A 14,787-nucleotide genomic window follows, 5' to 3' on the forward strand; every position below is an offset into this window, starting at 1 on the left:
TGATGCAGTTTTTGGCAGTGGTCATGGTGTACACTGTACATACATACCGGTAGTACATTTACTCAAGTACTGTACTTAAGTGCAATTTTGAGGTATTTGTACTTTTTACCAATTTCCAGACCTACAGGCTACACTTTATACATTTTGGCAATGATTTTTATCCATTTTATGCCAATACTGTTGTGCTTTTAATAAAGTTTATTTTTTATGAATGGCTGAATGGCTTCCGGCCATTTACTACTTTTACTTAAGAAAAGAAAAGTACTTTTCCCACCACTGCATGACGCTAGTGAGCGTTTTATTTTGAAGCGGACGACCGGAAGCGCCCACATATGGTATTTGTGGTGTGGATTGACGCACACGCGCAGTGCGAAGCAAGGCAAGCAGCAGATACAGAAACAAGTTGATAAGAAGAACGAGGCGGAGGAGAAGAAGAGAAAAAAGAAACAAAAACAAAATGGACATGAAGAAAAGAGTCTCCTTGGAGCTGCGACACCGCAGCCCCAGCGACGTGAGTTTAATTAAGCAATTAAATTCGTCGATACATTTGTTTTTTTACTTTGAATTGGCGGAAAGTTGTTGTGTTTCTTGTGGTGTTGTGGCCGGGCGGGCTGTTTGCCCTCCGTCGTACGGGCGGTGCCGCGCGCGCGCCTGGAAATAAAGCAGATCTGCAAGCCCACGGCGCGTTGCGTCCGCCGTGCGTTTAGGTCTTGTGGATCTGCTATTTCCCTGATTTATATTCTTAGTACGGCGAAGTATGTTGTTGGCGCTTCGAAGGCAAAACGACCACATGGACGCTGCCGAACGAACACACACACGCACGCCACACGCACGACACGCACACACTGTGTGGAGATGGCTAATAGCTGGCGCCAAATGGGTTTTATATGAGCATATATGCACGAATTGTGGCTTTATAGCTTAATTTGCCGCTGTTTGGACAGAACGTGTCGAGAATCGGACAGAAAACGTGTCGAGAATGAATTAACGTTTTGTTTTAAATGCTTATTATATTCCGTCTCCTATACCAGAAGATGATACAGAGCAGAACTGAAGTCTGTTATAAATAAATTATAAATTCAGTTCTGTGTCCTCTGCTGTAATCGGAGAGACTGAATCTAAAAGAGCAAGTCACTCGACTAAAGTGACGCGTTTTTCTGAGCACACATCACGCATATTCCGTGATAAAAGCTGTCAACACGACGCGTTACTACAATGTTCCGTTTTTAATTACGCAGTCAGTCCGTGTCACTTTTAAGACCGACTAAACGGATTATGAATCCATCGTTTTGCATCATTGCGGCCTAAGCAAATGACCAATAGGCCTATTTTGGTCGTAATAATATTGTAATTACGAGAAAAGTAACGTATCCACGTGGTAGTGACGGTTAATAACCGTATTATTCGTAGTAACGTTAGTTTGTCCAGACGTTAGACGGAGCCCGGCTGGCTCCATGTGAAGGGCGGGCAGGCGGCATGCTAACACGCTAGCATGCTAACCCAACAACAACACCATGTTAATGCATCCAGTTATTAATCCCGTATTGATTATAAATGCACAGCCCGTTAACAAACCAAGCGGTTTCATGGTACACTTGTGTGTGGGTTTTTGTACGTCCACCGTATGTGTCAATGCGTAATAATGGCGCGCTGCCTGCAACATGTGGAGGTTAGCTTTACGAGCTAACGACGTTAGCACTTAGCAGCAGAAAGAAGCGTGGTGTCACGTGCGTTCAGAGTTTACAAACACAAAGGACCAGTTCCAACATGATGAGACGGCATGACCTACTTTTTAGTACTTTATGCACTCTTTCAAGTCTGAATACGGTCCTCGTCTCCTCCCTCCACCTGAGCTGATGTCGAGGAATGATGATAATGGCCTGTGTAAAAAAAGCAAAACAACAATCTTATATGCAACGTGACTCCTTGAATTTTGATCACCCTAAATCAGTAGTTTGTTTTCAACACTTTTCATGCCAAGGTCTATTATTTATTCCCACGGACCACCATTTGACAAGATTATGCCCCTCAGACCCAAAACGTAGAATAATTTGTTGTTGGATAAGACTTTTCCCACAATTCCATGCTGTATTATTGATGTGGTACAGTCAGTGGTACCATAGGAGAGATAACAGGCAAACGTTGATCAAAATAACAATGCGTCTACATTCTGTAATTGTGTAGACTTCTTTCAAATTAAGTAATGCAGTATTTTTAACAATCTCTTGAAAGAGTTAATAATCTAATAGGTGGATGCTGGCAAATAAAAAAAAAAAAAGGCCCTCCGCTCCGACTTGGTAGAATTTGCACCTGGCTCGCTGATAACAAACTATCTTTACACCTGGGGAAAAACTGAATCCATTCTCTTTGGATCAAATGGTAATCAAGCAAGGCAGATGGCTTCTTGGTTAGAGTGGGACAGTGGGTGCCAATATTATGACACGAAAAGATGAAATGACCTACCTAGGTTCCATCCTGGAGGCAAATCTTTCCGGTGATAAAATGGCCACCAACGTAATCAAAAAAGTCAAAAACAAGAGTCCTATACAGGATCTCCTCACTGGTCGACAAAAACACCTTTAAGACTAGGGATGCTCCGATCAGGTTTCTTGGGACCGATACCGATCACTGATTGTTTTTATCATCGGATGATACAGATTGGTCTGATACTGATCTTGTGAAATGTTGCAAATTTTAATATTTCCAAAATGATTATGTCAAAACTGTTCCTGTGTGTGGGGGAGGAAGGGGAGAATGTTTTGGCCTGTCACAAAAATGGAAAATTATATTATTGACATTTATACCTAATACTTAAATGGTGTAAAATATCATTTCTCCAGATAATAGATATGGTAAATTGCCGATCACAGATAGGGTAAATGCCGGTTACCGATCAGAGTGAATATCAGTCGATATGGCCGATCGCTGGCCGATTATCCGAGCTCTATTGAAGACCCTATAACAGGAGCCCTCGTACAATGTTTCTTTGACTGTGCATGCACCTCTAGTCTTGGTAGTACCACAGCACCTCAAAGGCCCTTAAAACAAGGCTCCAGACCTCCCAAAACAAACTGGTCAGGCTCTTACTTGGTCTCAGTCCCCGAACCCATCTCACCCCGGCCCACTTTGACAGGCTAGAATGGGTTAGAGAAGTTGACGACAGAGTAGAGCATCTTGCAATGTGTCTGGTCCACAAGATTCGATACACCACCAAGATACCCATGTACCTGTCTAAATTCTTCCTTAATGTTGACTAAGTCCACACCCACAACACCAGAGGGAGTTTAACAAACCATGTGCAAACCCGATTTGGCACAAACGAGGGACTAAATGTTACCAATTTGAGTTTACAGATTGGGGCCTGGAATGCAATATGGGATCAGTTCCAATATGAAAAATGTTTAAACACTACATTTGAAGCTAATAAATGGTTCCTCTCATTTGGATGAAAGTACAGTAAACGGTTAAAAAAAAAACGTATTAAACTTGATTGTCAGTCTCCTCTCCTTCCCTCCGTATTTTTTTTATCTAAACTATTGTTTTCGCATGGTACTGGAATGCTGTGAGCTTGTAGATCGGCTATTTTCTGTGGTACAAAAGACTCCTCCGTCACTAGGCCCATTGCTTAATCGTAATTCTTGAGAGAATTTAATTTATTGAAAAAGGTTCATACATTTTGAATTGATCAAATTAAATATATGGACAGTTTTTTCCATGGTAGCCTACATTAGCAATTTCTTTGTATTTTTAACAGGTTTTTTACGGCCGTCTTTCAGGCTAGACTGCCTATGTTTAAAGTTACCTTTGAACAGCCACTGCAAAATCCACTTTAAAACTGTAATCGCTTTTCGTAGTGTTGAAAAATATTCCATACTGGTGATCATAACGGATCATAACGGATGAATTTATCAATGAAAACATAACTCGCGAACCGCAGGGAAAGTGTTCTACAATGAATTAACTTTAGCTTTAGAAGTCAAAGTGTTTACTAATTTGTCACACCTGTGCAATTTCTGTTTACAAAGCCCGAAAGTTATACGGAAATGTTATTTTAATGGTCGATGCCGAGAACTCACAATTATTTATACGACAATAAATCCTCGACTAGACAGACGTATCCTTTCCCCTCTCTCTTTACGTGAATAACCCCTTCCTTCTCCTCCTTCAGGTTCAAGAGTTGGTCCTTGACAACTGTCGTTCCAGTGAGGGAAAGATGGAGGGAATAACAGACGAGTTTAACAACCTGGAGCACCTCAGTCTCATAAACGTCGGCCTGGTCAGCGTCTCAAACATACCCAAGCTGGAAAAGCTCAAGAAGGTACAGGAAAACAAACGCACCCGGACTCACCCTGGTAGTCCGGCAGCCAACAGGCCTTTTTTTCTTTCAAAGTGTGAAATTTGCTCTATAGTTTTGTTTTATTGGCCTAAAATATTGACTATATACTACGGTACATACATTCATGAATCCACCTGCTGACCGGCTGTCAGTATTGAGCAATTTCTTTTATGTTGCTATAGGAGACACCTCTGTGTCTCATACAGTATGTCTCATATATACTATATACGAATTTGAAGGTTTTCAGAAAACCTTAGGTTAGGTTTTAGGAGGCGTTTTTAGACTCTGCCTCAAGTCAATAAAAAAAAAATCAAACAAATTAAGAAATTCAATGAATAAAAAAATAATGATTAAGAATGAGTGAAAATTGCTGATCTACATGATCGCAATGCGGTGCAAACCGATGCACCGTGCGCTTGTAGATCTGCTATTTTCAATAGTTTGGGTCCCGGGCAAACGACTACTTTTTTTATTTTATGTCGCAGGCTAAGACGTTTGGGAACCACCACTGTAGAATGTAGATGACACCCTCCCTTCTCTCTCTTGCTCTCCCCCAATCCGTTTGTCCCTCTAGTTGGAGTTGAGTGACAACAGGATATCAGGCGGTCTGGAGGTCCTGGCAGAGAGGCTGGTGAACCTAACGCACCTCAACCTCAGTGGGAACAAGTTCAAAGACATCAGCACCCTGGAGCCCCTGGTGGGTGGAGCTTAACACGTGACCTTGTTTGAGGTCCCATGCTATTATAGCCTTAGAGCAGCAGTTACCAAACTATTTTGGCCATGCACCCCCTGTTGCCTCCCGAACAAGCTGACGCACCCCCCCCAAAAAAAATTGTCCGCCTGCAAATGTCGCATATAGAGCATAATATATATATATATATATGTGTCTAGCTATATAGAGACTATGCAGACGTTCCGCTTTTAAAATGGTTCAAACTGAAGTTGTGACCTCCCTCCCCTCCCCCACCAACAGAAGAAACTCCCGCAGCTCAAATCTCTGGACCTGTTCAACTGCGAGGTGACCAACCTGACCGACTACAGAGAGTCAATCTTCAAGCTCCTCCCACAGCTCACCTACCTGGACGGCTACGACATAGACGACTGCGAGGCGTCCGACTCCGATGGAGAGGCTGACTTAGTTGACGATGAAGGTGAGAGTGGATGGAATTAGGACGGTCACCGGTACTTTTAAATTGACGATTAATTGTCACAAATAATTGCGATTATTATTATTTTTTCTTCATTGAACATTGGAACGTTACTAGTTGTATTTCAGTTCGTAATCACAAAATGCACAGGGCAGATATGACAAATAGTTTAAAGGACCACTTCACCACTTTTCAATCTATCTTCATGTATTTGGTCCTCACTATAATCATGATAAAATGCCACCATTTTCTTCTACTTGATCTGTGTCTCATAGGAGGGTTGTGGGCAGTTCAGGTCTTTTTTTAACGATATTTAAAAAATAATATTTAGAATTAGTATTATCGTGAGAATGGAATTGGGATTAGCGATCGAAGACACGCAGTAAAAATCTGTCGGGATTGGGACTCGAACCCACGACACACTGTCCAGCTGGATTACCAGCCAAAGTGCCTGGACCGTTAAGCCGCCCCCAGGCCGATTATGCTATTATGTAATACTACTGACAGGCCTAGAGAGGGAATGGAATGAGAGATGAAGCCTAATCCATATGTCATCATATTGTTATTGACCACTATTTGATGACTGTAGGCTTTAAAAAGAGTCTACCTGTAGAAACGTTTTTGTTTGACCTATGTTGTGAATATTCTTTCTGCATCCAGAATCACAGTTGGGACTACTCTATAACACAGGGGTGTCCAACCTTTTTTCAAAAGGGGACATATTAGAAAATGTTAAAACACCCAAAGGGCCAACTGCATAATTTAGCTTCGGATTTAAACGATTCTATTTAAAGGTGATATAGGCAGGTTTTCAGCCAAAAATCAAAATATTTATCTATCTATATTTGTGGCCTTATTCCCTCTATCTTCCCCTATATTTTGATGCTGAGCTGCTGCCCTGTAGACATACACTCTCCCTTTGTCTCCCTCTATGTGTTTGTATCTGTTTATAGCCACTGTTGTTTATGTGTCGGGACGGAATAAAGTGTGTTGGGAGGAGGGTCTGTGTGGGGGGTGACGCGGAGTCTTAGCCAATCACAGCGCGAGGGTGTGACTGTGTGTTCGACCCAGCAGTATTATAATGAAAACGCAATGCGATTTCATTGCAAGTATAATATTATCCCCATATCTTAGTTTCACCATTGTTCATGTGAAATAGTATGTTTATGATGTAATATGTAAGCCTGTTGAAATTATGAGAATCGCTATGTATAGCGCATGGTTGGGTGGTCCGGCCGGCTTGAAGCTTGCATTCAACCCGTGCTCGCCAACGGTGACAAGCCGTCGCTGATCATAGCGATTTTTCTTCATTGCAATGAATAACCGTGGACAAAGTAGTTCACATGAACGATGCTGTAGTGGCTGGGGCATTTGAGGGGCAATATGTTTTATATGCACGATTACAAATGAAAGATAATTGAATTGAGAGCCAGTGAGTCTGCTCCACTACTTCCTACTTCCTCATTTGCGGGACTCGTCGTGTCAGTCTTGTGATATTGTGATTACGCTACAGTTACCCTTAAAAAAACATGTCAACTCAATGTCATTGTTGTAACTATGATATCGATAGAAATTCATATTTTTTTAATGTCATATTTAGCCATACGAGCGCAATATCCATAGCGTCCCTCCCAGCAGCAACAACAACCCCATAGCCCGAAGTGACCTGGCTCAGCCAATAGAATGACGGGGGGAGGGGGGTGGAGCTAGATTTTAATTTGTTTGGAAACACTCGATCAATTCTGTGTACAAACACTGGAAACTTGTCTACAATACCTTTAACTATCATCAATATTTAATATCAATGGTCTTTTGTCAGGTGTGTGCTGTGAACAAAAAGTGTATCTCAGCCTTTTTTCAGCCTTAAGGTAAAAATAATAATTATTATTAAAAAGTACAAGGAGGTAAGTTCTATAAAAAGTGGGAAAAGTGGGATCTCTTCTTTAGTGATAATGTAGGAGGATTTCAATGAATGTATCTTGTAATCTGAAAAATGCAGCCTTGTTTTTGTTTTTTTCTTTCTTTTTTCGTATTGTCTTTTTTTTGTTGTCAAAAAAAAGAAGGAACACTGAAAAATTATACTCCTGGAAATGTCCAGGTTAAAAAAACGTAAATGTAAAAATGCCCCATACTGTTGAGCCGTTCATAATGCAACATGAATAAAAATCCGCCGCATTTGGCCCATGGGCTGCACTTTAACCCATTCTGACCTGAGATCAGATTCATACGAGGTTTCCACTGGACACACACTGGTCTGATGAACCCATTCTGACCTGAGATCAGATTCTAAAAAATGTCAGTCGTTCTTCGATTTTTCAAAAATAGCAGACCTACAAGCTCGTAGCGCGCCACTCGGTGGCGCGCTATGAGCTTGTAGATCTGCTATTTTTCAATAGCTAAAGCATGACATGATGCTGACACCAAAACGGGTTCCCGTTCAGAATGGGTTAAACACAGCTGCTTTAACGGGTGAAAGGTAAACCCTACTGGAGACTGTTTGCATTGCAATATCGGTATTGATCGATTGTTGCCATGCTCTGTTTATCGGCCAAATAATGTCAATATGGTGCATCCCTGGCTGAGTCCTCCACGGAGCTGGTTCTACTTTGTATTTTTTATTTATCTTTCTGTTGGATGTTCTGACGTTCCTTGTTGTTGGGCACCTTCTGTGTTCCAGAGGGAGAGGAGGGCGAGTCTGAGGACTTTGACGAGGAAGAGGAGGACGAGGAAGAGGTGGTGGCCGAGGAGGACGACGATGACGATAGTGATGTCGAAGAGGTGAGCTAGGAGACGTTAACACTTATTATTGTATTACTCTCAGTCATGCATTTCACATTTGCATTGATATGAATCCAATCCACATGGCCAGACCAATCTCTCCCCAGGGACTTTTTATTTATTTCCCTCTGGTTTCCACTTCCAGACTCTAATTTTGGAAATGGACCTTCTCGTATGACGGCGCATACATGAAGCATTAGTCTTGACGTTAACCCATTGATGCCTGGTGCAACCTATACGTTGTTCTACCCTCCATGCCGGCGCGCTCTCTGTCTCATCGGCTATTGCTATACATGTAGCAACATAACTATTTAACAAAAATAATGAGTCAAAATGTGAAGGTTTTCAGAAACCTCAGGTCAGGCCCTAGAAGGCGTTCCCAGATTCGGCCTTGGGCATCAATGGGTTAAAGTAGAACCAGACAGTCAGCACGGACGGTGCTGTCTTATTTGCCTTTTGGGGTGAGCATTTTCCCCCAACTGCCACTCAAAGTGGCTACTGGCCAATCACAGCGTGTCCTTGCACATCCGGTATAGGTTTTGAAATGACGCGTCAAGCCTACAGCAACCAGAGTTCAAACTAACTTAAATAAAGTATAACAGATTCCAAAAGTGGACAATAACGTGCCACAACCATGGTGGTTAATTTTGTTGAATGGGAGTGTGGGAGATTTAACATTCTGGGGGCCGTCTGTGGGATACATAGGTAATTACATTTACTGTAGTTTACACTGGAATGATCACGAACGCTACTTTATTAATTCACTGGCCAACATATGCTAATGGCATAATGTTATTAACTCTGACTGGTGTTTAGTTCACTGTATATGCTGCTAGGTTAGAACAGTTTTACCATGTTTTGAAATCGCTCTAATGGCACAGCTATATTGGAATATTTGTATCCATGTAATATATTATGTCACATGAAGTAATTTCGAAGGGAAACACGTTTTTTTTCCTCCATTAACTCTGGCATCTTGTAATTTTTTTTTTAAACATTAAACCTTTGATCATGGACGGTCGTATGGCCGACTTCTTTAGGATTAAACCGTGGCACACACTTTCTAGATCCGTTTTGGTCCAACTGGCCATTGGCTGGCCCAGACAACGAGGCCGGACTTCCCCCCCCTTCTTCTTCTCCGTTGGTTTTTATTTTCACTCGAGTGGGAGGGGAATCCCTATCATAGACTGTAACGGTAGCCACGCCCCTCAGAACATACGCGACTTTATGGTCATTTTTTTAATTAATGGGACAATCATTTTCCAAAAAGAATATTATGACATTAGAAATGAGAATTTAAACTAGTGACAGAAAGTATTCATGACCATGTTTATTAAGGTAATACAGTCTAGGTGAAGTTGGGCCCAAATACATGGACTTCTATGGGGCTATGGGTTTTTCTGAGCCCAGTGAGAGCGCCACAACAGGCCATTATATGAAATTTCCTTAGTGGCTTCACAAAATATCTGTCTGACTGCCCCCCTGGGCATGCACCTAGTTGAAAGTGCTGCTTGGTTAACTCTGGTGTGTTGTGTTGTGTCGTGAGCAGCCAGCTGGGGGAGCCAGAGGGACACTGTAATAAGTGGCCTTTTGTTTGTGTTCAGGGTGGAGAGGTGAACGGAGATGTGGACAGTGAGGACAGTGAGGAAGATGACGACGACGAAGATGATGGTAAGACAATTTATTTTTTACCTCTTCTGTATACAAAGTCTCAATGTTTTATTTTTATTTTAGAGTATTACATTTACATTACAATATTGATACTTTTTACTTTCAAGTAAAAGATGTGAGTGCTTTTTCCACTGCTGTACTGCTCCGTGCTGTTCTATTCTCTTCTCATGGATTAACCCATTTTCGACGGGAACCCCTTTTGGTGTCAGCATTATGTTGTGCTTTAGCTATTGAAAAATAGCAGATCTACAAGCTCGTAGCGCGCCACCGAGTGGCGCGCTACGAGCTTGTAGGTCTGCTATTTTTGCCAGCGTGTCTTCTGTGAATGCATGCTAGCGGCACCGGAAATAGCCGGTCTACAAACTCGCCACGTGTGAGCTTGTAGATTGGCTATTTTTGGGTCATTAGTTATTTTAAGATGAGTCGTATTTGAAGTGCTCAAACTAGCAATAGAAAAGTTTAAAAGCGTCTTCCAGAAACATGAATGCTCTCAGAAATGTCATAAAAAAGCAAAGCAGGTTAATGCCTCAAATCTGCGATTTCGTCAAATGGTTGTGCTGTTATGTGGAACAGCAGCAACAATGGGTTTAGATTAGAATGAGCATACCTAAAACAAATGTCATCATTACATTTTCAGTCTTGATATTTTATTTTTCCTTTATTCCATGTATTCCGCATGGTGCTGCTCTGTTGTTTTTAAATATATATATTTTTTATCCCACGATTTTGTAACCCATTTTTCACCCCTGTGTCAATCATCTAATGTGATCCTGGGCTCCACCAACCTAGTCCCCATATATGGGGGGACAAGGGGAGAGCAACGGACTTTAACTCATGCTTTCCTTCATGCCTGAGTGTCCAAGTTGCTCCTTTACACCTGACAGTGGGGGGAGTTTCCCTGGTTGGACGTATAGCGCGTGGAAGGAGCACGTTATTCCAACCAGTTCCTTTTCCCTCTCATCAGGCGCCCCGGCTGGCCAGGGCGCCGGGTCCAGTTTAGAGACCAGGATTACTGCATGTTTTTTGTGAGGGTACCTACCCTAGTACCCTAGGGTGCTGATCTGTTGCGATGTTGTCCTAACGAGGTGTTTTATCTCTTCATCCAGACGAGGACTCGTCCCCGGCCAAAGGAGAGAAGAGGAAGAGGGAACCGGAACCCGATGACGACGGGGAAGAAGACGACGACGACGACGAAGAAGATGAATGAGACGGACAAAAAGACTCCTGCAAAACCCCTACCCCCCCCACCTCCCCCCTGACCCTGTCACCTCTGACCCTACTCTGGACTGCCTACACATGCACCCCCAAACCTCCGGTCTGGGGCCACGTTCCATTTCTCTTAACCCGGGACCCTTTGTTCCTATCTTCCCCCCCCCGTCCTGGGACTCTGCTTTGACGGGTTGTGCTGTGGGGTCATTAACTCTTGATGATGATGGCCTAGCGTCTTCTATCCTATAGCGGCAAAATATGCACCCGCCGCCGCGTGTCCCCAAAAATGTATAGATTGTTTGACTTGAATCTCATTTTTTTAAAGCTGCAATCTGTAACTTATGTCCTAACCAAAAAAATTCTAAACCCTGCGCATGATTTGAGCACCCCCGTTGATGCTACAACTTGAAAGCCTGTTTGTTTGTTTGGGGGAGAGGATGATTTCACAAACTGGCGTTTTTTTTCCTTGTCCGATACAAATGTGGGTGTTGCTGCCCTGAGGACTACACAGATTCTTTACGGATGTAGATCTTTCTCGGTGGAGGCCGCACAGTTTGACTTCTCCCTAGTCGTTTGTTACTTCAACAGGTTTTCCTTTCACACAGAGTCCTGTTTCATGGCCGGGGGCCATGCAAAGCGCTGCAGCCGGCAGTATACTGACGGCGATCGCGGTTGGTGTCTGTTGATCACACACTCTCCTGAGCCTCCTGTACGTCGTGTACTACACCACAAGTTCTTACCGACGCTGCGCTTGGAAGAAGCCCCTCGCAGCTCTCACGGCTGGCTGCGCCGTAATGACGCGCCCCCGAGGCCTCGACGCCACACAATATTCCACAACAGACTGAGCCTTCCCATGATGATTTCAGTTTCAACGCAGTACCCGTCGGCAACCAATAGGTGTCCTACCCCGACCACGAGATCTTAATATAATATATATAGCAGGTGTGGGGGACCCAACTATAACCACCGCAGTGTTGCGGTAACGCGCAGAAATAACATTATTCGTTCGGGGCACACAAATGGATAAACAATAGACATGGGTTCAAATCAAAACGACTTATGGATTGCAGCTTTTAAAAACAAAGTTTAATTTTGTTATTGTAATTCCAAGTGGAACTGTCTGAAAGCTTCCCGAATCCCGTCTTTATAGGTTCTGTCTTAAAGGAAAACGGAACAAGGGCTCCTGGGAGGAAAAGCGGCATTAAGTAATGGAGCTTGTCCTTCTCCCTGAACACCCCCCCCCCCTCCCCTCCCCTCCCCCCAGTGCTCCGCTCTCTCCTCTCTTTGCTACGACCAATGTTGTCCTGAGTCAGGGTTGTGTGCGCCGTGTTACTATTTAGTTTGTTGTTGTTTTTTTTGTTTTTGTTTTTTTTTTCAAATGCAGACCCCCCCCCCCCCCCCCCAACCTTTCTATGACATCACCGTGGGGAGGGGGGGGTAACGGAACAGGTATGTGATGACATCGCCGCGTTTCAGTGTTCCTGAATATGGTTGACATGGATTTAAAAAGTTCTCAGTCTTCGCGATTGATTTCGGTAAATTGGGATTCCACGGCATTCGGTCTTCTATCTCTTGTACTGAAAAAAGACGGCTCGTCTATTTTCAGTACAAGTTATTAGTTGTTCCAAGATGAAAGAGTATTTGAAGTGGTCAAAGCTAAGAAAACGTGTTCCTAAAACCGTAATGCTCTCGGATATATATCTTAAAATTAAAGCCTCCGATCTGGAAAAATGGAATGATCTAAACGTGACAGTCCTACATACTATTAGTTAATTTCTTTAGGGAAAACATCAAATCACAGATTCGGCGCTGACACACAAATCCTAATCTGATTTCAGTCGTGGTATTTTATTAAGCTTTAATTCCATGAGTTCAAGCCCACAGTGCGTTGCTGTGTGACTTTGTCGATCAGCCGTGTTCGAACCCACAGGACGCGCGTGGCGATGTTATCCATGGCTGGGCTTTAAAAAAAACTCCCCTCCCAGGGCGCCGCGGTCGACAGTTCGTCTATTTTGCCAACAGAGCTTTTTAAAAGAATATTTTTTCAGGAGTATTTTTGTTTTTGTTGATTTTTGTTTTTTTCTTTTCTTTTGTATGATTTGTTAAAGGGACGGTGCTTCACTCTTTAAAATCTTACGTCTGATTTATACCGTTTGATTGATGCAGCGCGACACAGCTGCTACGTATACATCGGGCCTAATTTCTCACCCCCTTCTCGCTTTTGTCTCCTCGGTTCCTTCCCTTGACCCCCTACCTCTCCCCTCTATCTCTATCTCTCTCTCTCTCTCTCTCCCTTCCTCCCCCCTTTCCTCACTCTTTACTTTTCCTCGCCTCCTACCTCCTCTCTCTCCGTCCTTTTAACATTTACACTGATTAGTTGTGGGCTTTTTTGTTTTTTGTTTTTTACTTTTCTGTAAGTTAAAAGTAAAATTGAAAAAAAAGCACAGAAAAAAAATGTACTTTGTAAATAAAAATCTTAACATTTTCCTCCTGGCTTCTACTGTAGCATTGTTGTTGGTGGGTTTCACACGGTGACGGAAATCGACATGAAGTCACCGCATGGACTTTCTCCGTAGAATTCATGTGATATTTTTACCACACAGAACAGTGGTTCCCAAAGTGTGGTCTGGGGACCTCCAGGGGTCCTTGAGGGAGTTCCAGGGGGTCCCCAGCTAAATGATAGTTTGGAACCAAATGGACCCTTATGGGTCTGTAACTCTGATTTTGTCTGATTTTACGACATACATTGGGGTCCCAGAGATGGAAATGCCATTAAATGGGGGGTCCGTAGACTATTGCATGTCAAACTGGGGGTCCCTTGAAATGAAACGGGTGTGAGAAACGCTGCTAGAGCCGTAATCTTCTCTTATGGGGGGTCCCTGGCGTATATTCTCTAATGGGGGTCCGTGGGCTCAGTCAAGTGTCAATTTAGGGATCCTTGACATGAAAAAGTTTTGTTCTAAATTAAGCGTCTAAAAGAGTGTCTGTGTTTCAAAAGACTTTGAATGGTTGAAGGGCAGTGTTTTCCCATTGTCAATGATCACTTCCCAAGTTCCCATGCTCTGGTGGTCACAGAAGCTAATGAACAGTGGCCAGCCGCAGCCAATTCATATTGTGTGTGTGTGTATATATATATATATATATACAGCCACTTTGTTTTTGCTGTGTCCACTCGGCCAAGTATCCACACGCAAAATTACTTTCTTTTTTTTTTTAATTAAAAGATTTGATGAGGGATGTGGTTTTTTTCACAGATTTACAAATAAAAGAACATTATGTTGAGGTTACTCCCTCATTTTCCTGCTTTGTTTGATGCGACAGAGGCGAACTTGGAGCATATAGCACATACTGTCACTGATGACTTCGTCCAATTTGGCTACTGCAAATGGCAATTAAGCTGTGATGTGTCCCGCCCTGTTTTCAGACTGGTATCCCCAGTCACAATATGACATTTATATGCCAATTATTTCTGATTTATAATCTCAGATCCGACTGATCAGTCTTGCCCAATTATGGAGTTCCATGCTCGTGATAAATATGTCAGATCCACAGAGAAGCCACACATTTTTGCTGTCAGTTCCCCGTTTTTAACGGAAGCCTTTATATTTTTCCTCCTCTGCCACTCCCACACAACAAGCGTTTTTA

General features: G+C 42.8%; 1 protein-coding gene across 1 annotated transcript; it reads left to right on the forward strand.

Annotated features, from left to right (window-relative positions):
- Positions 1–373: 373 nt before the first annotated feature.
- LOC308335766 (acidic leucine-rich nuclear phosphoprotein 32 family member D-like) lies at positions 374–13,629 on the forward strand. The gene is made up of 7 exons (XM_080792950.1): positions 374–511; positions 4,169–4,318; positions 4,911–5,033; positions 5,310–5,487; positions 8,162–8,262; positions 9,867–9,933; positions 11,040–13,629. Exons 1-7 carry the CDS (start codon positions 458–460, stop codon positions 11,138–11,140), a joined length of 774 nt encoding a protein of 257 aa, XP_080649076.1. The 5' UTR covers positions 374–457; the 3' UTR covers positions 11,141–13,629.
- The last annotated feature ends 1,158 nt before the right edge of the window (positions 13,630–14,787 follow it).

The sequence above is a fragment of the Protomyctophum bolini genome, assembly GCF_963924005.1.
Source record: "Protomyctophum bolini genome assembly, chromosome: 20".
NCBI lineage: Eukaryota > Metazoa > Chordata > Actinopteri > Myctophiformes > Myctophidae > Protomyctophum > Protomyctophum bolini.

Excerpts from the sequence above, each read along its gene's own strand:
- LOC308335766 (XM_080792950.1), top strand. The coding sequence starts at position 458 with ATGGACATGAAGAAAAGAGTCTCCTTGGAGCTGCGACACCGCAGCCCC. Across the intron at positions 512-4,168 it reads GACACCGCAGCCCCAGCGAC|GTTCAAGAGTTGGTCCTTGA; the intron begins GTGAGTTTAATT and ends CTCCTCCTTCAG. Across the intron at positions 4,319-4,910 it reads AGCTGGAAAAGCTCAAGAAG|TTGGAGTTGAGTGACAACAG; the intron begins GTACAGGAAAAC and ends TTGTCCCTCTAG.